The sequence below is a fragment of the Haemorhous mexicanus genome, chromosome 12 (genome assembly GCF_027477595.1).
Source record: "Haemorhous mexicanus isolate bHaeMex1 chromosome 12, bHaeMex1.pri, whole genome shotgun sequence".
Classification (NCBI taxonomy): domain Eukaryota; kingdom Metazoa; phylum Chordata; class Aves; order Passeriformes; family Fringillidae; genus Haemorhous; species Haemorhous mexicanus.
Genome location: NC_082352.1, coordinates 9,007,634 through 9,027,292, shown reverse-complemented (window position 1 = coordinate 9,027,292; position 19,659 = coordinate 9,007,634). Strand labels below are relative to the sequence as shown.

The 19,659-nt window shown below is 45.2% G+C and overlaps 1 protein-coding gene across 2 annotated transcripts; it reads left to right on the top strand.

Annotated features, from left to right (window-relative positions):
* The first annotated feature begins 2,211 nt into the window (after nucleotides 1-2,211).
* On the top strand, nucleotides 2,212-19,451 carry SHCBP1 (SHC binding and spindle associated 1). 2 transcript variants are annotated; one of them, XM_059857028.1, is made up of 14 exons: nucleotides 2,212-2,384; nucleotides 3,746-3,819; nucleotides 8,054-8,242; nucleotides 8,754-8,869; nucleotides 9,522-9,730; nucleotides 10,490-10,582; nucleotides 11,302-11,535; nucleotides 11,642-11,807; nucleotides 13,065-13,185; nucleotides 16,106-16,237; nucleotides 17,107-17,225; nucleotides 18,114-18,200; nucleotides 18,625-18,766; nucleotides 18,996-19,451. In XM_059857028.1, the coding sequence occupies exons 1-14, from the start codon at nucleotides 2,359-2,361 to the stop codon at nucleotides 19,313-19,315; spliced, it is 2,028 nt and encodes a 675-aa protein (XP_059713011.1). In that variant the 5' UTR covers nucleotides 2,212-2,358; the 3' UTR covers nucleotides 19,316-19,451. The 2 variants fall into 2 exon arrangements, with proteins under 2 accessions (XP_059713011.1, XP_059713010.1); XM_059857027.1 differs by lacking the exons at nucleotides 2,212-2,384; nucleotides 3,746-3,819 and adding an exon at nucleotides 7,353-7,494.
* The last annotated feature ends 208 nt before the right edge of the window (nucleotides 19,452-19,659 follow it).

Here is a 19,659-nt window from a genome sequence, read left to right as displayed (position 1 = left end):
AAGATGCTTTTTATGGACAAGATTTGGAATGCTGGAGTTTTATCTGTCTAGCAGGACGCTGCATATTTAGTGAGTCACAGCTGAGATAGGAGACAGGCATTTGACTTTGTTCAAAGTCAGTCAGCCTTTATTTGTCAGCATGTCAAGGACACACAAGAACTAGTTTTCACCCCCTGGGAATACCACAGTGCCAGGCACTTCCTGCCCAGCTGAGCACATCCATGCTTCCCTGTGCCACCAGCTCCTGGAACAGGTGCTGGGTACACCACAGCAACACTGCCTGGGAGCTGGGGGAGTTAGGCCACCCTCTACTGCCTGTGCTTTAATGCAGCTTTAATTGGATTTTTATTGCTTGCTTCCACCAAGCTTTGTTCCAGCCACAGGTGGGGCCACTGGAGTTGGGAATCACTGGGTCACGTATTTTATTGTTTTATAAACCACAGACCTTAGAATGTACCCCAGTACCTGCTTTACTGAGCAGAAAACCTGGATTTTGTCTGAAACACCTTTTTTCTTGAAAGGCCTTCCATATATTTTTAAAATGCCCAAGTATCTTCAGAATTCTGTTAGAACAAGAATTGGCTTTATCATTTATCAGTTATGGGTTGTGTCATTATTGGATCATGGAGTGGGATCATTGTGATTATGCACAAATTACTGAGCAGACTGCAGAAATCTGAATCAATACCAGAAATGCAAATCCACAATTCCAGTGTACTCTGCACTCTCTCTTCTGGCTTCTCCTGCCCAGGCTCAAGTGTCTGTGTCTTCACTGCTCTGGCTGGCACTGCAGGGAGCACACTGACACAGCTCCAACTTCCCAACTGCCATCTGCTCATAAACCCACTGACAAGTGTTTGTCAGAAATCACTTCAGGCTAATTCTTCTCTTTTCTGACACACTTTTGTAGCTAATTTTTAAGACCTAAATCTGTCATTACTACACATTAGTTGTCAAGATAACAACACAGCTGTCCTCTGGAGAAAAGAACCTAAAGTACTTGAACTATCACAAAAATATAGGAGAATTGCCTTTAAATGGCCATGTTCAAAATTTTAGCTGAGATAAAAGGAAGTGTAGATCGAAACAACATATCCCATCTCCAGCAGCTGCATTCTGTTGCATCATTAGTAAATTTAATTTCGTTTTGTTTACAGTGAATGAGGAGGTGCAATGATCAGGCAAAATCACTAGTGCAAGTGATTTTCATTCTCTTCAATCATGCCTTCTTCCTGACATAATTGTGCCTAACAATTTGTTGCATTCTGCATCTGGTGTTATCACGATTTCATCTTTACATTTAATCACTGCATCTTAGCTATTCTTTCAAAGATGTGGTCAGCAGCTCTGGAGGGGCAGGAAGTTGAAGAGTCACTAATGGCAAGGATGCCAGTGAAAATTTTGACAGTAATAAGGCAAAAATCAGCATTCACTCCATTATACAGTGCTAAATGCCTGATACATGAATCTCAGAGCGTTAGTCATAAAGCTGAAGCCTGTTTACAGTTTCTGGTTTTGCCCAAAGCCTCTATTTATTCCCATCAATTCTTAATTTCAGTTTTAACATCTGTTGAAAAAATCTGCCTGCCTATTGTTTCTCTCCAAACAAAGAGAACATTTTGTTGTGGGCTGTGTTCCTATTGTACTCTGCAGTCAGTTGAGGAACACCTTCCAGGAGCCTTGCTTTATGCCTCTGGTGCTCCTGATGACTTGGAGGCAGCTCAAAAAGAGTTTCTTGGCTCTTTGAAGGCCTTTCCCGAGAGAAATGAGAATCTGAAGAAGGGCCCTTTCCCGTCCCAAGGGAACATGATCAATAGCTCTTCTGTTCCAGGTGAGTCTTAGTCAAGCACTCTGCATGAACTTGAATTTCCATCAGGTGAGAGCACAGCTGTATGTGGGAGACAGCCAAGGAGCAGACGAACCTGGAATGCCATGGGAGGACACCTCTGTTTAAGACAGGGTGAGAGGCTGGCACAATTCCCCACAGTCCTCTACTTGTTAATGTCAATGTGCTATTGTCAATAGACTGCTGTTCGTCCCCCAGTTCCAGAAAGTTCTGTGCTCCCTGCTCCTCCATTGGCTTTCCCTGGGAGACCCCTCCCACTCTGCTCTCCCATTGGTGTATCCTGTGTCACTCCACCTTAACTCCACCCCTGACTCCTTTCCCCATTGGATGGTTTGTACCCTGGCCCCGCCTACCTTCCCCAGTGATGTAGCCTGGCCCCAGGGCTGTGGCTGGCGCTGCGGCCCTGGTTCCCCTCAGCCGGCGTTGTGTTCCTGCCTGCTCCTGCTTCTCTCCTCACCCTCACCTCGCCTGGACCCTTGGATTTTCCTTTAGCAAACCCTGCTGGATCTGCCATGCGAGGAGTCCTCTCGTCACTCTGGTGAGGCTTCGATTACACTGTCCATGCTGGGGGAGTTGTCAAGGCAGCCCGAAGTGGGGATGCTCTCGGTGCTGCAGGCACCCCGACAGCACCTGCCTGGGGAAGCTGCTCTGGCTGCCTGCAGCTGTGGTGGAGCTATGTCTCAATATGTGTAAGATAATGGGAAGGAAAAAGGGAAAAAATAACTCCCCAACTATCTTAGATCAGTTCTGAGCTGCACCCAGTTCTACTGAAGCATTCTCACAGAATGGGTAAGGTTTGAAGGGACCATGGGAGGGCGTTAATCCAATCTCCCTGCTCAAAGCAGGGTCTCCTAGAATGTTCCTTTGGCTGCTCTTCAGTGGATCTTGGAAACAGAACTGCAGTATCCTCTTGAATCAGCAAAAGGGCTAAAATCTCTTCTACTACCTCCTTGGTAGGAGGATGCAAGAATTTTGGAAGCAGTAAAGTGAGTTGCAAGAGAAAAATGGTCGATTAACATGAAAATCCAAATAAGCAATGCAGTTACTGTGGTTTTTAAAATGTAAGTGGCTGTTAGAACAATCCGAAAGCCACCCAGTATCTTCCTGAAGAAGCCAATATTGAGAAGATTCTGAAAAGTATTGAGAACAGGTTTGAAAATTTTCTGGTAAGAATCAATGCATTTAGGTTTACAGTGGTTTAAGTTTATACTGCTACAAAAGAAAATCTAAAAACTAAAGAGATTCCTGTCAAAGAACACCAGTTATCTAACCCAATCTGTAATAAGCCAACTAATTAACAGCAGTCTACAGTTATGTGACCCCATTCATCCCCTGCCATAAAAGTGGTTTGCAAATGTGTTACTGAAAGATGCAGTGAAGAATATTACCTGCATTTTACGGTGCAGAAATGGAGGCTTAGAAAGACTACAGCGATTGCCATGGCAACAAAAGAAAATGTGTGCCAAAACAAGAAAGGTACAAAGTATAAGGAATGTTGTGCTCTTATATGGTGGTCTCCTTCTAAATTTTTTCCTTTTGTGCATACTTGTTTTCTTTCCCATTGCTGTCACATCTCTGCTGGCTTGGCTCAGCTGCTTATTCCCCCCATTTCATAGACATTTTCTCATTTGCAGGCCTTATATTAACTAACAAATTTTTTCATTGCATGTAATTAAATAATTTGTTGGAGTTTAAGGTTGCCTTGTACTAAGACATGGTTAAGAAGTTACTGTCTTACGACATTTTAAAGCACAAATAGTTTTTACTCTCAAATGAGATACGTGTATGTCCACCAAAGAAAATTAGTACCAGCAGCAAATTAGAATGAAGAGGGTTTTTTTTTTTTTAATATAATTTGGATAAAGACACTGGCTAAAACACTCTACTGTTTTTCTTCAGGTTTTTAACTCTGGATCAGGTTTGCAGTTGGCATGAACAGACATTGTTCCAGGAAGATCAGTGGCACAGTGAAGGTCTGGTTGAGAGTGACCCAGTGGGTTTGTTATCCTACATGTACTCCTGTAGATGGGTGGGTTTTTCATCAGCCCACCTACAGAAGGCAGGGATATCCTGGCCCTGTTGGCTGCATGCTCTTAGCTGTAATAACTGGAGCCACCAGAGCTGCACTGTGGAGAGCTGAGACTTCTCTTACCCACTGGGGTGGCTTATCTCCAGGCTTTGAGCTATCACAGCACCACTGATGCCTTTGTGGCACCTGCATTGGAACTGCTGTGATCTGTGATATGTCTGGGGACACCCAGATGAGCCAAATCCCACGTGTGGGGTTCGTTTTACCATTGTGTTTCTTCAGTAAAAATTACTGAAATGCCAAAACACAGTTACTGATCTTTTAGTAGTAAGACACTAGTTCCTCTCTGCAGTTTCTTAGGTTTATGTAGCTGTACTTGTGTTAATTTCTGTAAAGCAATTAATGACCTTCTGTGATTTTCAAATTCTATTTGCTATGTCAAGTTTTGAAGTGGAGGCCTATTTCAGATTTCAAAAGACAGAGTCCTGCATATGAGCGCCCCTCACTGTTTTAGTATTTCAAGGGAAACAGAATCTGTTTGGGGCCTAAGATAAGGCTTGGGGTTTTAGAAACATCTCAGTGATCCATTTCATTCACACGATCAACAGCAGTGAGATTTCATTCAGAAGTGTGAGAGTTGAGAGCAGAGGGTGAGGGCAACCACTTTCTCTTCCTCCTCTCAAACTCAGGAGTAGTGTCACTGCTCCATGTGAAATACTGGACTTCACACTGACCTGGTCAGTCTTACACAGAGAAAAAAAAAAAAAAAAAAGCTTGGGAAAGAGTGCTAGAAAGAGTAACTGAGGTAAAAGGAAAGTGTGCTGTGCAGAAGGAGACTGTGAGTTGCCAAATGAGGTTCAGGAAAGCACTCATTCATGCTCAGTAATAAATGGGATGGATAAACATCGTAGGGAGAAAAATAGCTGAGTTCAGGAAAATAACTGATTGTCTGCAGTGTGCATGCATGGGCAAGCTGAAAAGTGGAAGGTTTCCAACAGTAAGAGGACTGTTTCTATTTCCAGTTTGAGGGGAAGGAAACCAACTGCAGAGGAGTTTTTTGACCAAATGGAGCTTAGGATGTCCACAACACTTGCAGCAGCAATCACTCGCTCTGGAAATAAACAGCCAGGGCTGTGTTTGTTTGAAGTAAAACAGTTCTTTACAAAGATTGGGGGTAATTAACCAAACAGTGTGCAAGTCTTACATGGTGGAACACAATTTGCCCCCAGCTATTTTGTAAACAAAACAAATAGGGGTAAATGGGTTGTCCTGATCTCAACATTGTGCCAGTATTTCACCTTGCTGAGGAAGAGCTGATCTCTTTCTTCTAAGCCCTGAGGAGTCCCCGAATTCATTGTACCTATTTAGAGGAAAAATAATCAAAACATCTAAATATGGGAACCTCCATAGCAATAACTTTATGGTTATATAGTTCCTCATCCAGCAACACCCCCAAGTCTTTCTTCCCAGAAACAGTCTCAGTCCATTCTCTGCCCAGCCTGTATCTGTGCAAAACCTTGCACTTGGCTTTGTTCAAATGCATAAGGTTGGCCAAGAGGCCCCTTTCAACCTGTGAAAATCCCTCTGAATGGCATCCCTTCCCTCCACTTAAGTACTTAAAACGTGCCAATTTAAAGACACTTTATTTACAAACACACTCTGCTCTGAAAGCCTGACCTTGCCAATAAGCTTTTGGGAGGGATTCAGATGTTTAACTGTAATTTTGTAACTAATTGTGATAGATGACAACTGTATGTGTATGGTTAAACACCCATGCCCTTGGTATAATGGTTAAACTCTGGCAAGATTCAACAGAAAGCTCTTGGGGACTAAACCATTCTTCTCTTGGGGTTCTGATGGGCAAGGGTTGGTTTCAGCGGGCCTATGGAAACTCCTGCTCTGGTCACGTCGGGATAGCCTGGGCTGTGGCTGTGCTCAGACCGTGCGGCGGGCACGGTGCTGCTTCTGCGGCACAGCATCGGTGTTTGGGGAGCAGGCACGGAGCTGGGCTGTACAATACCATTGGTATTAGGGGAGCGGGCACGGAGCTGGGCTGTACAATACCATTGGTATTAGGGGAGCGGGCATGGAGCTGGGCTGTACAATACCATTGGTATTAGGGGAGCGGGCACGGTGCTGGGCTGTACAATACCATTGGTATTAGGGGAGCGGGCACGGTGCTGGGCTGTACAATACCATTGGTATTTGGGGAGCGGGCGCGGAGCTGGGCTGTACAATACCATTGGTATTAGGGGAGCGGGCACGGAGCTGGGCTGTAAAATATCATTGGTATTTGGGGAGCTGGCACGGTGCTGGGCTGTACAATACCATTGGTATTAGGGGAGCGGGCATGGAGCTGGGCTGTACAATACCATTGGTATTAGGGGAGCGGGCACGGTGCTGGGCTGTACAATACCATTGGTATTAGGGGAGCGGGCACGGTGCTGGGCTGTACAATACCATTGGTATTAGGGGAGCGGGCACGGTGCTGGGCTGTACAATACCATTGGTATTAGGGGAGAGGGCACGGAGCTGGGCTGTACAATATCATTGGTATTAGGGGAGCGGGCACGGTGCTGGGCTGTACAATACCATTGGTATTTGGGGAGCGGGCACGGAGCTGGGCTGTACAATACCATTGGTATTTGGGGAGCTGGCATGGTGCTGGGCTGTACAATACCATTGGTATTTGGGGAGCGGGCACGGAGCTGGGCTGTACAATACCATTGGTATTAGGGGAGCGGGCACGGTGCTGGGCTGTACAATACCATTGGTATTTGGGGAGCGGGCACGGAGCGGCTCTGATCCGGGAGCTGCTCCATCGCCTGTCGGAAATCCACGGCAGCCCTCTCGTGGCCGCTGCAGTTCCGGAGCAAATGCCTTGGCTTTAATCCCCATCGGCCCTTAGCGACACAGCTTGGAACACGCGGAGTGGCCTCGGGAGGAGCTCTGGGGCATGACACAGGCCGGTGTTTTACGTTCTGATCAGGTGCTTGCTGAGTACGAACCAGGGCTGGAAGCAAAGCGGAGCTGCCCGGCGCTCCAGGGAATTCCGTTTTGTTAGTTGTGGGCTGGGGTTTTGTTGATGATTTGTTTTTCCTTTTTGAGGGTGCTGATTGTTGGATGCTTTTACATTTTTTGCGGCTTGGTCACTCCTTGGCCGCTGTGCATCCGCTCTCGGCAGGGATGGCAGCATCACCGGCCGCCAGGCTGAGTTTGGAACGCCCGTTGCCGGCCGGGGCCGCAGCGGTTCGTGGGTTCGGTTGTGCCGGAGTGGGGAGGTTCTGGAGGTTCTGCCCGCTCCGCCCGGCCCCGGAGCGAGTCCCATCGGCGCGGAGCCAGCGGCGGCTGCGGAGGGCCCTGCGCGCCAACGGCTGCCACTGCCGGCGGCCAATCAGAGCGGGGCGCTGCCTGCTGGCGGCCAATTAGAGCGCCCCGCTGTCGCCGCGAGCCAATGAAGGCGCGGCACTGGCGCCGGCAGTTTCCCGGGCGGTTTGAAGCCGAGCGGACGGAATGGCGGAGCTGCGGCCGCCGGGACCGCAGGGGGACGGCCGGGACTCGCCGGCCGCCGGCCCCGGACCCGGCCCCGTCCCGCGGGAGCGCCCCGAGCAGGTCGAAGGTACGGGCTGCGTGTGCCTGCGGGCAGGGAGGGCGAGGGGAGCCGGGAGGGCAGGACAGGGCAGCCGCGCCCCGCGCTCGGGCGGTGCCCCAGGGATGCAGCTGCGTGGTGCGGACAGGAGGGGCGGCCAGGTCAGGCCAGGCCGGGCTGCTCCGCCTGGGTTCGAAACCCCCGCGGGCCGCGCCCCGGGCAGCGTAGCGCCCACTTGGCCGGACGGCCCGGGCACCGGCCGGCCCCGCGGCTCGGGGCCTGGACACCGGGCTGGCAACGAGGGTAGGGCTGGCTCTGGAAATCAGCTCTAAAATGTGGTGGAGGTTTTTTTTCCTTTTAATCGTGAAGTTGTGGTGTGTTTCTCAGTGCTTACTACGGCGCTGAAATGGGCAGCCAGGAACGTGTGTGGGTTTGAAACGCTTCACCAAGGGTAAGTTAAGGCGTGCTGTAGAAGGCAGGTTCAGGATAGACCTTGGGCTGAGCAGTTCTTAGGGAACAGAGGAGTGAGTGAGTGGTTATGTGACAGTTGGTGGCGTTTGCTTTATTCCCGCTCCTCTTCCCATCCCAGATCGGCAACAGGAAGATGCCGAGAGCGACTGGAGTGCTGACTCCTGGAGTGACTATGGCAGTCGTGACAAACCAGGGACTACTTTGGGAAGGACTGTGCCAGATGGGAACGTGCTTTTCCCAGATATTTTTCACACCAATCATCTTTTGTTTTATGAGCGATTCAGTGCTTACCAGGATTACATCTTGGGTAAGTAATTTTTTTTTACAAAAGTAAGGTAATGTTAGTTTTCTTGTAGCAACTTTAAACAATTCAGTTTAAATGAAGTCAGTTGTATATATTAAGCTGTGAGATGCCTTTAATGGGGCTGGAAAAGATACAGTGTCCTGCCTATTGTGCTGTAACCTCAGCTGCTCTAGCTGGTGGGCCAGGAGGCAGTATTGATACAAGTGAATAAAATGTGAATGATGGAAAGGCAGAACTGTTAGTAAGTAGTGATCCTGTGCCTTGTTTTAGCTGGTCTTCCTAAATTTTTTTTTGCGTATTGTAAATCTGTTTAACATAAGGCACAGATTATATGTTTAATACCATTGTATTATCATTTATTTAGTACTGTTCTGTTATCATGAGCATAACAGAATGACGTCCAACTTTAGAGGTGGTAGAGGAACATTTCAATCGTGTTAACTTTCATTTTCCAGTGATCTGGAGGAGTTTTTTCCATTCCTTGCATAAATGTAGTGTCTTCACTTTGTTGCAGCTGACTGCAAGGCCTCTGAGGTGAAGCGGTTCATAGCTGAGTACCTGGAGAAGGTGCTGGAGACCTGTGGCTGGCAGGCCATCTGGCGCACCAGCGTCTTCGACGTCCTCGTCGGGGTGAGTGACTTGCTGCTGCTCAGGTGTTTGTCTCCACTTGACATAGCTTACCTCTCTAACAGGCTTTTCTAAGTCTCTCAATGTCCAGGTCATACATCTGTCTTGCAAACCTTGGATATTCAAACTGGCAGTTCCATCTCATAGTTGAGGAGGGAAAAACTTCGTGGCCCCTCAGCTCTTTTCTGCCCAGTTAGTGAAAAAATGGCTTTTACTGGCCCAGACTGTCTCTTCGGATTGTTTGTATCCTGTGGGCACTTTGAAAAATGAGCCTCAAAGGAGTCCCAAAGGGCTGTGAAGTATGTGTTTGAGTCTGAGGATACTGCTTTTGCCATTTGTCAAAAACAGCAGCACAAAAAAAAAAGGTTGGGGGGGGGGTGGGGATAATCAACTTACTGGCCTTGTTATGAGCATTATGAGGGATTTGAATGAGATTTTGGATGTGGAAAAGGCTCTCTAGCTGTGGGGTTGTGAGAAGCTTAACTCTGGGTTATCACTTGAGCTGAGGAGATGGCCTTGGCTGTACGGTGCCATTTGTGTTGGTTTGTGTGGGGTCAGTGGGGACCCAGCATGGCCCTGACTGAGGCACATCACGTTCCCCTCCCTCAGCTGGCTCTGCACTTCTGAGGGACTTGGGAGCTGTTTGTTCCCACAGGTGGTGGATGTGAATTTCCCAGCGCTGAAGGCAGTTGTGCAGCTCAGTGAACCATTCCTGTGTGAGTCCCAGGACAGCAGCTTCACCCTGGAGTGCATGCAGGAGCTCCTGGAGCTGAAGGAACATCAGATCCTGCTGCAGGAGCTGTGGGTTGTTTATGATGACTCAGGACAGTTTGACCAGACAGCACTAGCCATAGAGCATGTCAGGTAGGACAACTGCACCCTGCTGCTACCCAGTGGGTTCTGTCCTGAATTCTTGGGCCATACTGGCAGCTCCACAAGCCAAGCTTTCCGAGATGATTGGTGCCCTGAGGAGACTGCTTTGCCTCTCTTTTTCACCCCAGAGTTCTTTGGACTGTATCACCTGTAGACTAATACATTGTTCTTTCTCTTCATTAACATTTTTCTGGATTTTTCTCTTGTCCCATTTTTCTTTCTGCATTTTGCCCCTTCCCCTAAATTTGCTCTTTATTCTTTAGGTGTCTCTTCACATACTCTATTTTTTCTTCTTTATCATCTGTCTCTTTTCCACCTCCTTTCAGGCACTACATGCTGTTTGAAACCTCTCTACAAACAGGCTGTGGGGCTGGACAAAAAAAGCTAAAATAGGAGGAATGACCTACGTTGTCAGAAAGAAAGCTTAGCTGAAGGGTGATTGGCCAAAACTAAAGAACCAGAAAGCCTCAGAATCTGAAGAGTGTCAGTCTTGCTTTTCAAGTTAAGGTTTTAGCTGCTCACTTCCTTTTGAGGAAGTAGAACACAGGTTATTCTGAATTTTGAGCTTAGACGGACAAAGTAAAACTCTTTCTGTAGGTAAGCAACAGGCAGGAAGGATGACTTTGTGTGTACTGAGCAGCCTAAGGGGTATGAATTTCTAGAGAGAGGTGAATTCTTAAATTGGTTACATTGTGTTTCCAGTGCTGTTGACTCTGCTCTCCTGTGTGGTTTAACACTTTGCTTCCCAAGGTTCTTCTACCGGTGCATCTGGAGGACCTGGGATGAGGAGGAGGAGGATGAGTTTGATTACTTTGTGAGATGTGTTGAGCCCAGACTGAGACTGTGAGTGCTACACCTTTGCTGTTCTTAGGGCAGAACCACTGGAATGTGTCATGTGGGAATAGGAGCTCACAATTAGGTGTAAAAAGCCTCTGTTGATTTGTAAGCCAAAGCAGGTTTGTTTTAACAGCATTCACTGTCTAGTGGTCAAAATCTTGTATGGAAAGAGATCTCAACTGAGGCTGCCACTTGATTTCTGATCCTTGATGTTCTATCAGAAGGTGCTCCAAACCCAGTAGTAGTCATCCTCACACTCGTATGAGTTTAATCTTAATAAAAGCTGGCATGGGGTGCTCCACTTTTACCTCTGGGCATAACATAAAAACCACAACAGAGCTGAATGTAAACAAAAACTTGTAAATTGGTCATTCTCTAGGAGGAACGTGTGTGAATCTTTCTGTTATTCTAATGAAGGCTCAGATATTACCTTCTAAATTGTAACTTTTTTTTATGGCTGTGCTTATGCCTTTTTTTTAGGGCGAGTTTCTGATAGTAGACAATCTTTCAAGGTGGGTGGGCAGCTGTTCAGAAAGTCCAATATTTGTGTCTGTTCAGATTTTTTTGGTTTTTCTGCTTCAAATAAAATGGAGCAGTGTTGATGTAGACTGCAGAGAACCTTGACTCAAGTAACTGATGCAGAACTTCAGGTTCTCTGCAGTCTCATGTTTGGTCTGTGAGGATTGGGAATGTGCCATGTGCTGACCCCTTGCTCTGAACTGCAGGCACTATGACATCCTGGAACACCGGGTGCCTTCTGGGCTGGTAGCTGATTACCAGAACTTGTTATCTCAATGTGAAGAGCTCTATGAGAAGTTTCTAAATGTGAGGAACAGCATATCAAGCAACGATTCAGACTCAGAAGCAGAAAACGTTTCCATGGTGGAAGGACTAAAATTGTATGACCAAGTGGAGCACGTAAAACAAAGGCTAAAACTAATTGAGAATCCTCTGCTGAGGTAACGGGTGGGTTTGTGCAGGGTGGAGGCTCCTAAGGGGAATCACATAACGCAGAGGAGGTGGGGGCTGAAGGAAGAGCTGTTGGCTCTCTTGCTTTTGTTGCAGGTATGTGTTTGGTTACCAAAAATATGGCAGCCTCCAGGCTAAAGGACTGAGATCAACGGGTGCCAAGGTCATTCATGTTGTGCCCTGGATCATGAAAGCAAATCTGCTCCAGCTGTTGACAAGAGACAAGCTTTGCCCAGAGTCTTGTGAAGCCTTAGAAATACAGGTGCAGTAGCAGGAATTGCCTGAGTGCTAATAGTTTTTCCTCTCAAGAAACAGTGTGGAAGGATAAGTTAATTTACCACATGCAAGATACTACAGTGGTGGGATTGTTTTGTCAATTGAAAAAAAGAATCACTGTAATTTAAACAATAAGTGGTAAAATTTTATGATTCAAATAATTTCTTTCAATTCATTTGTGCCTGTTGAGTACTCTATACAAGCAGCTTCCTGTGTGTAGGAGATGAGATGAACCTCTAATAACTCTGCAATGAAACACTGTAAGGCATGACACTCAAATTTAATTTTGAAATGCCCATGTCTCTTGACGCTGCTGATAATGATCTAGGGTTTGAAGGAGGAAGCATAGTTTTCCTGCTTTGGTCCTGGTAGGAAATACATTTATTTTAGGAACAGCCATGTTTAGTTTTAGTGAATTCAGACAAGACTTGCTACTTCAGCAGTTTGAAAGAGGCTGAATTCCTTGGACCCAAATGAAGTGATGTGCTGTATTCTGATCATTTTCATGAATTACAGAATGAAGCCATGGGGAATATCTTGGAGTAACTTTTAGGCTATAAATCTGATTTTCTGATTTGGCAACTGAAAAAGTGCTCTTATTATGCTTACCTTGGAATTTGCTGGGAAGCAGTAAATGTATAGTTTTTATTTACTATTTGTCATCTTTCAGTATGGAATCCCTCGGTAATGTTTGTTGAGGATATCACCCTACCTTCTTTATCAAGGAAAAGGATCATGTGGGCACTATTTACTGTGGTATTTGAACTTGTTTGGGGGTGACTCGTACCAGGAGCAAACACAGGAGTATTCAGACTAGCTCTGATCTACTTGCTGTTTAGTTTTTATTTTCTTTACCTTCTATTTCTTTCTTACCTTCTATTTCTACCAATCTATTTCTTCATGGCAGATCACTTAGGCACAATTGAAGTATTGGCCTGGAACCAAGGCCACAGAGAAGTTTGCTTTGGGGTACATGTGCTCTTTTATCTGTGTGTGCCCCAGTTTTCTCCTGGGGGAATGGATGTGACACATACATCAAAGTAATGTGTTAAGGCTGGTTTTGTCTGCAGAGGGCTACAATTCTTGAATTCAAAGTAGAAATTTTGTATTATTAATGCCATTGAAAGGGTTTCTTTAAAGCAAAAGCAGGAACATTTAATTGAAAGCAAGCTCTACAGGCATAAATGCATCCATTTTTACACATTCTTTGGGAGCTGATTGTATTTTTTATTTTCTTTTGCAGTTTCACCGTGATCCACTAGCAGCTGTAAATGCCTGTTATGAAGGAGACACAGTCATCATCTGTCCTGGCCATTATTTTGTGGATGGCATGTTCTCCATTGCTGATTCAATAGAGCTAGAAGGTAGCAGGTTTGCTAGTCTAAAGGTCCTTAAACAAGCAAATGGAATGTCTTAAACTAGCTCTGTGTAAGGATTTACTCCTTGCAGAATTTACCTGGAGCTTTTTTTCCTTCAAAGTATTCGTGTTTCTGTTGTAGAGTCTAATGCAGGGTGGAGTGAGCTGTTTAATGAGCTTTAGTGCAGATAAACTGCAGATTTTTTTGATTGATAGCAAATTCATAATTTCCTCCTATTTGTCTGCATAAATGGTATTTGTATAGGTAATAGAGATGAGTCAACAGAAACCTAAGGGGACTTGATGGTTGTAGTAGTGGAAACAGAGAAGTAATTCTGAGAGGCTTCTACTAACTTAGGAGTACTTGAGAAATGTCCTTGTTCTTTGAGTGTCTGAATGTGCCTCAGGGGCAGCCTCTGAGCCCCAGTGCTGGTGCAGCCCCGGGCAGCGCAGGGGAAGGAGCCAGGAGGTGCTGTTAGGATTTACTGATGGCACTTGGAGCATGTCAGTGAGGGGGGAACAGGGGCTGCCAGCCTGGCTCTGCACTGAGTGAAGCACGTGGGTGGAGGAGGCAACTTTGGATTAACACATGTTTTCCTACAGAAACGGATGTGATTTTAGGATTTTTCTTGCAAAATATTTGTGTTTAGAATACTTCTGCTTTGCCTAGGATATGTTGCTGTCTTTCCCTTACCATTCTTGATTTCTCAGTGTGTCCCTTTGCTTTAGGCAGGCACACACTGTTGCAGTGCTATAGTCTGTTTATCACTGGGGCTTCTGCAGCTGTTCAGATACTTACTTAGTTGCATTTTTATCTTGTCAAAGCTGCTTAATGAGAAGAAGGCTGAGAGTTTAATTTCCTGCTGTTCTGGACTGTATTTTTCTTGCCCTTCTTGTTCGAGTCAGTTTCTCTCTTGCCCATCTCCAGTGTGTGTTTGATTTATGCAGACACATTGTGATAACCAGTGCCCCTGCAGGACAAGGGACATCGATAAAGTGCTTTATTTATCTCAAGAATGACATTGTTTTGAAATTGTGTGTGGTGCTATTTATTGCTTTTCTTGCTTTGAGGAAACTGATGCACAAATGGTGCAGTAACACACATTAAAGGATGAGCTGCTTTATTTTAAGAAGCAAGGCATATAAATATGTATTTTTAGTACAAACCATGCTCTGAATAACAAGTACTTGTCAGGTATTTAATCTTATAAGGACTCCTGTCAGATTAGGTATTCTACCACTAGGAGCAGCCAGGAACATTTGAAGTAGGAGCATGAAGACATACTCTGCTGGCACTAATCTAAGCAGCTGGCTGCTTTGGTGGCTTTTTTGGGATGGAGGGGTGACTCATGAAAGATATGTCACTTTGCTTAGTGGAGCTTCTCTTTTTTCCCAGATACTGTGGAGTCAGTACTGAGCTTGAAAGTATGAAGATTAGTAAATCAGGGATAAATAAAAACTTACAGGAACTAAATAAGGTTAAAGCAGCAGCAGCTGCAGGAAATGATAACTTCCATGCCTGACAGGAAGGTGTTGCAGAGGCACCTAAGAACTTCCCTTCTGCTTGTGCCATGGTTTGTGCAGCTGCCTGGGAACGTGCAGCATCAGCTGTGCTCAGTGGCAGTGGATGTCAGTGGCCTTTGGCTGCTGTGGAGCCCCTCAGGCTCAGGCAGGGGCACAGCCCTGCTGGGGAGTGAGCAGCACTGGGTGGCCAGTGAATCTTCATTCTAGAGCTGCTGCTTCAGAGATGCAGTATAAGGCAAGTTAAAGGCACTGTTAGAAAACTGCAGGCACTCTGCAGGATAATTATTCCTAAACTCCTGCTGTGGGTAATAACATCTTTCTATAGTGGTGAGAAGTTAAACTTCTGCTGTCCTGTGGTGCTCTCTTTTTACATGCTGGAACTGCCCCATGCCACCTCCTCTTCAGGGGTGACCATAAATCAGTAGCAGTGGGAACAGATTTCTAGGTAATATCATGTGTTGAAGTATCAGTCACTTAACTTTGCATTAAATGGCCTGTCTTTAAAACTTTCTGCCAACTCTTGTTCAAAGCTTTTTATTTTCATTTTGTTTATAACCTTTCTGCTTGCATGTGGCACTGTTTATTTATTTATGTACTTGGTTAGAAGCTGGCATCCTGCTCGGGCACTTCTTATCTGTGTGTGCTTTCAGAAAATGATAGGACTCGTGCTGCTGTAATGGATGTGGCATTATTGCTTTCCTTATCATGATTCTTGTCAGTGACAAGCAATAAAAGCTTTACATGCTCATAAATTTTCCTGTAAGTGCTTAAATGCTGACAACTGTGGATGGTTTAGTAAATCAAAGTTGGCATGTGCTTCTGAAAGCTGCGTTTTAAACTGAATGAATCTGGAAGCCTGCACAACACAAGAGCACCTAATTTCCCCCCAAATTCCATGTAAATAGGGAAGCTGAATGGAGCATGCTAACAATATCAAGCCCTTTGCACTGTTTTTTCCTCATGTTGTAGTGTGACTGCTTTTTCCCTTTGTGTTCTTGGGAACCTCTGCCTGCTCTAGTGAACTTCTGTCCTTTGAGAGCAGACTGGAGATGCCTGTGTGTCCTCAGTTCCTGCATCCTGCTATTCTGTTGGTGACTTTTGGAGTGAGAATTTTTCCCTTGGCAAATGTGAGCTCAGTTACCCATTTGTTCAACTTTCTCAGATAACTTTGCATTTTGTTGTGTGCCATTCAAGTAAGGTAACTTTTGAGTTTAGTTGGAGTCCCTGTACCTTGGCACAGAGGTGATGTAAAGTATAGCCTGGCCACTTGTTGAAAATCCTATTCAAGGTATTAAAACATCAAGCTTTAAACTTCTGTCATTGATTTAAATGTCTGTTCTGTACTGAGCACCTCACTGTCACCAGATGTTCTCTGAGCTTGCATCTCTCACCTCTGCTCTTAGGCTATGGCCTGCCAGATGATGTCGTGATAGAAAAACAGGGGAAAGGAGACAACTTCTTTGACTGTACAGGAGCCAATATCAAGATCTCCAATTTGAAGTTAGTGCAGCATGATGCTGTGGAGGGGATTTTAAGTAAGTGTAAAAGCATTTTGACCTTTTTGTGACTCTTTCATAATTAGGGTTAAAGCTGGGACCCAGTGTTGCAGTTTAACCAAATACTGCAAAGAGGAGCCCTACCAGGTATACATACATCTCAAGTCTTCCCTCTCTTTTTTTCAACTTGCTTATAATGTAGAAGTCAAAAGAACTTGTGTTTGTACTTTCAAGCTCTTCTGGCTCTTAGGCTTTACTCTTCTACTGGGATAAGATCCTTATTTGATCATTGTTCTGCTGTTAAGGCAGTCTGACTCTGAGTGCAGCACAGCCTGTGTCAGGCTGCCTGGAAATGGAAACAAGTCTTTTTTCCACAGAAGAGCCCCCATGGCAATATTCAGCTGTAGCTGACCCCAGCCAGTGCTCCAGTGAGGAGCAGCACATGCTGTAGGAGTGCTGTAGAACTTTGTTTCCAGCACCTTCAGACTGACACTCAGCTAAGTCTGAGTTGTATCCAAGGAGTTTATTGGCTGTGGCCTTGTCTTTGCAGAAGATGCTAACTGATATTTCTGCTCAACAGACATTTGGGTTTTAAACATGTTAAAATGTTTATTAACATTTGTATGCATGTGTTTAATATCTTAAGATTGTAATGAAAAGAATTATTGCTGTCATAAATAAAAAAGAAGTCAACCTGTAAGACAAATCTCCAAGCAGTGCTCCCTTGTAGCAGTGTCCCTGCTTAGACTGGAAAAGCAGCATGAGTTCAAACCACACGTGAGCAAATCAGTGAAGTGGATAAAATGAAAATATCACACTGCAAAGCTGCTGCAAGGCTGTCTGTCTGTAGGAGGGGTTTGTCTTTGCAGGACTGGTTCATCCAGCAGTAATTGTTTCTGTGTATGTAGATGTCCATCATGGAAAAACAACACTGGAGAATTGTGTGTTACAGTGTGAAACCACTGGAATAACAGTGAGGACATCAGCTGAGCTACTGATGAGAAACTCAGATCTCTATGGGGCAAAGGTACACACTCATTCTTAACTTTGGCTTGTTTCCTAATTTAAAATAAAAGTTTCTCTCTGGAAATAGTGCAGTCAGTCACAGGGTGGCCTGTGTTGCTCTGGAGAGGGCCTTTACAAATTCATTTCGGACAGCTACATGTTACTGAATCAGGACTGGTCTCAGAGGTTTTGTAGCCTCTTATCAAATCTAGTGAAATGTCTCAGGCTGATTTTTGTGTGATGCTAGCACAGTGATGCAGTAACAGGGGATGTCTGTGAAATAATCATTGCTGCATGGCTGGTTCATGTCCTGCAGTACTTCTATAGTATTTTCTGGTCTCTCGGCCCATAGCTAGTTTTTTATTTCTGTTTCTGCACGTGAAATGCCCTTTATGGACAACTTTGATTCTTAGAGATGGATGATAAACACAAAAATGGATTCTGATACTCTTTGTGTATTTTGAATAATGATGGAGCTTGAGGTATTGAGAGGGATGACTAAAGCACAAGCAGGCAAGGCAAGGCTGTTCAGCTGCTCTTCAGCAGGCCTTCATGGACTGGTGCCCCATTCTGTGGGGCCTCAGCCTTGAGTAGTGCTGCTTGAGATGGTAACAAAGCTGTGAAGCTGGAGGGGTAACAGAGTTTTGCATTGTGTAAACTGGTAGGTGAACATAAAGATGTGCCATGGAGTGGTCAAGTTCAATGGTAAATGTGCCTGAACCACTTGTGAAGTGCTGTCAGCTGTGTCTTGTAGGGTAAAAATGTGCCTGAACCACTTGTGAAGTGCTGCCAGCTGTGTCTTGTAGGGTAAAAATGTGCCTGAACCACTTGTGAAGTGCTGCCAACTGTGTCTTGTAGGGTAAAAATGTGCCTGAACCACTTGTGAAGTGCTGCCAACTGTGTCTTGTAGGGTGCTGGTGTGGAGATCTATCCCGGAAGTACGTGCACCCTGCTGCACAACGGCATCCACCACTGCAAGGAGGGAATACTGGTCAAGGTCAGTCCCAGTCACAAAGTACTGGTTTGCTAAAAGCTAATTAATCACTGCTGCAATTAGTGCCAGTAGGTTTGGGTTGGCTCAGACCCTGCTGTGCTGTGCTGGAGCTCTAACCTGTTGCAGATGATGCTTGCCTTGCACTTGCCTTGATCCTTGCTGATGAACCAGTTCTGTAAAGACAGACCCTCCTACAGACAGCTTTGCAGCAGCTTTGCAGTATGATGTTTTCATTTTTATCCATTCCAGCAATTACCTGGTTTTATTTCTTATCTGCCAAAAGGAGAAAATGCCTTTCACAATGTCTCCTGTGTAGGCAAATAATCCTGCTCTAGCTAATACTGAGGACTGATTTGACCTAAAACTAAAAGATGTTAGTATTTCTGTAGCTGGCCATGACATGTTAGATTTCTCTTTTGTTCTGTAGAACTTCTTAGATGAAGTTTATGAGGCTCCCAGGATAACCATGGTTAATAATATGATCCACAATAATGAAGGATATGGTGTGGTCCTGGTTAGACCAGCGATGCCCTCTGAAATGAAGGATGCTTCAGCACAGGGAACAAAAGGTACTTTGCTTTTATTAGAAGAAACTCTTGAAACCACTAAGTCTAGTATACCCAGGTTTTTGGATTGCATACTTCATAAATTTGAAATTTGTGCCTGTCATGAAGTACATGAAGTACCAAAGAGTGGGATGAGTTGACAGTGTTATGACTGAAGAAAACTAATTCCAGGATTTTTGAATGATGTGGCTGCTTTGCATGACTGTTGATGACATTCTGTTTCCTGCCTTAGGGTGTACACAACCTCCCCAGGCAGGTGATGAGACAGCCTGTGCAGAGGGCTCCAGGCAAGAGCAACCTGGATGTGTAACTGATGAGTTGGAGCTTTATAAGCGAGCTGAGACTTCTGAACAAACTGAAAACAACTCTGAAATTGCAAATGTACTTGGGGCTACTTCTGCAAAGAAGAGACAGATGCACAGGAAAAGACTGAGTGAACTGGGATTTACAGAAGCTGATGACAACTTAATGTCACAGGAAATGTTTGTTTCTGTTGATGGCAATCAGTTCAAATGGAATGGGAAAGGAAGTTTTGGTATCTTTTTTTTCTGACTGTCTTGACTCCTGCTGCCATTGCAGTAGGATTTGTACAGTTATTATTTAGGTCACATGCCAGGAGTTGTGTTATGGTGTTATGCTTTTATTACCCAGGTGTAATCCCTATTAAAGGACTGAGGCTGATAACTCACTTGGTTCTTATGTCCATCTTCTCCACTCCTTAAAGCTCCTGGGTGAGCTGCCTTTGTGATGCACTTGTACTACTTCTTTCCCTTGCATTTCACTTTAGGCCTGGCTGAGCTCTAGGCAATGTCTTGTCTCTGGTTTTAAAATCAGCTTTATCACCAAAGGGCAGAATGGGTCAGGTTGGAGGGCCCACAGTGGGTCATCTGCTCCTC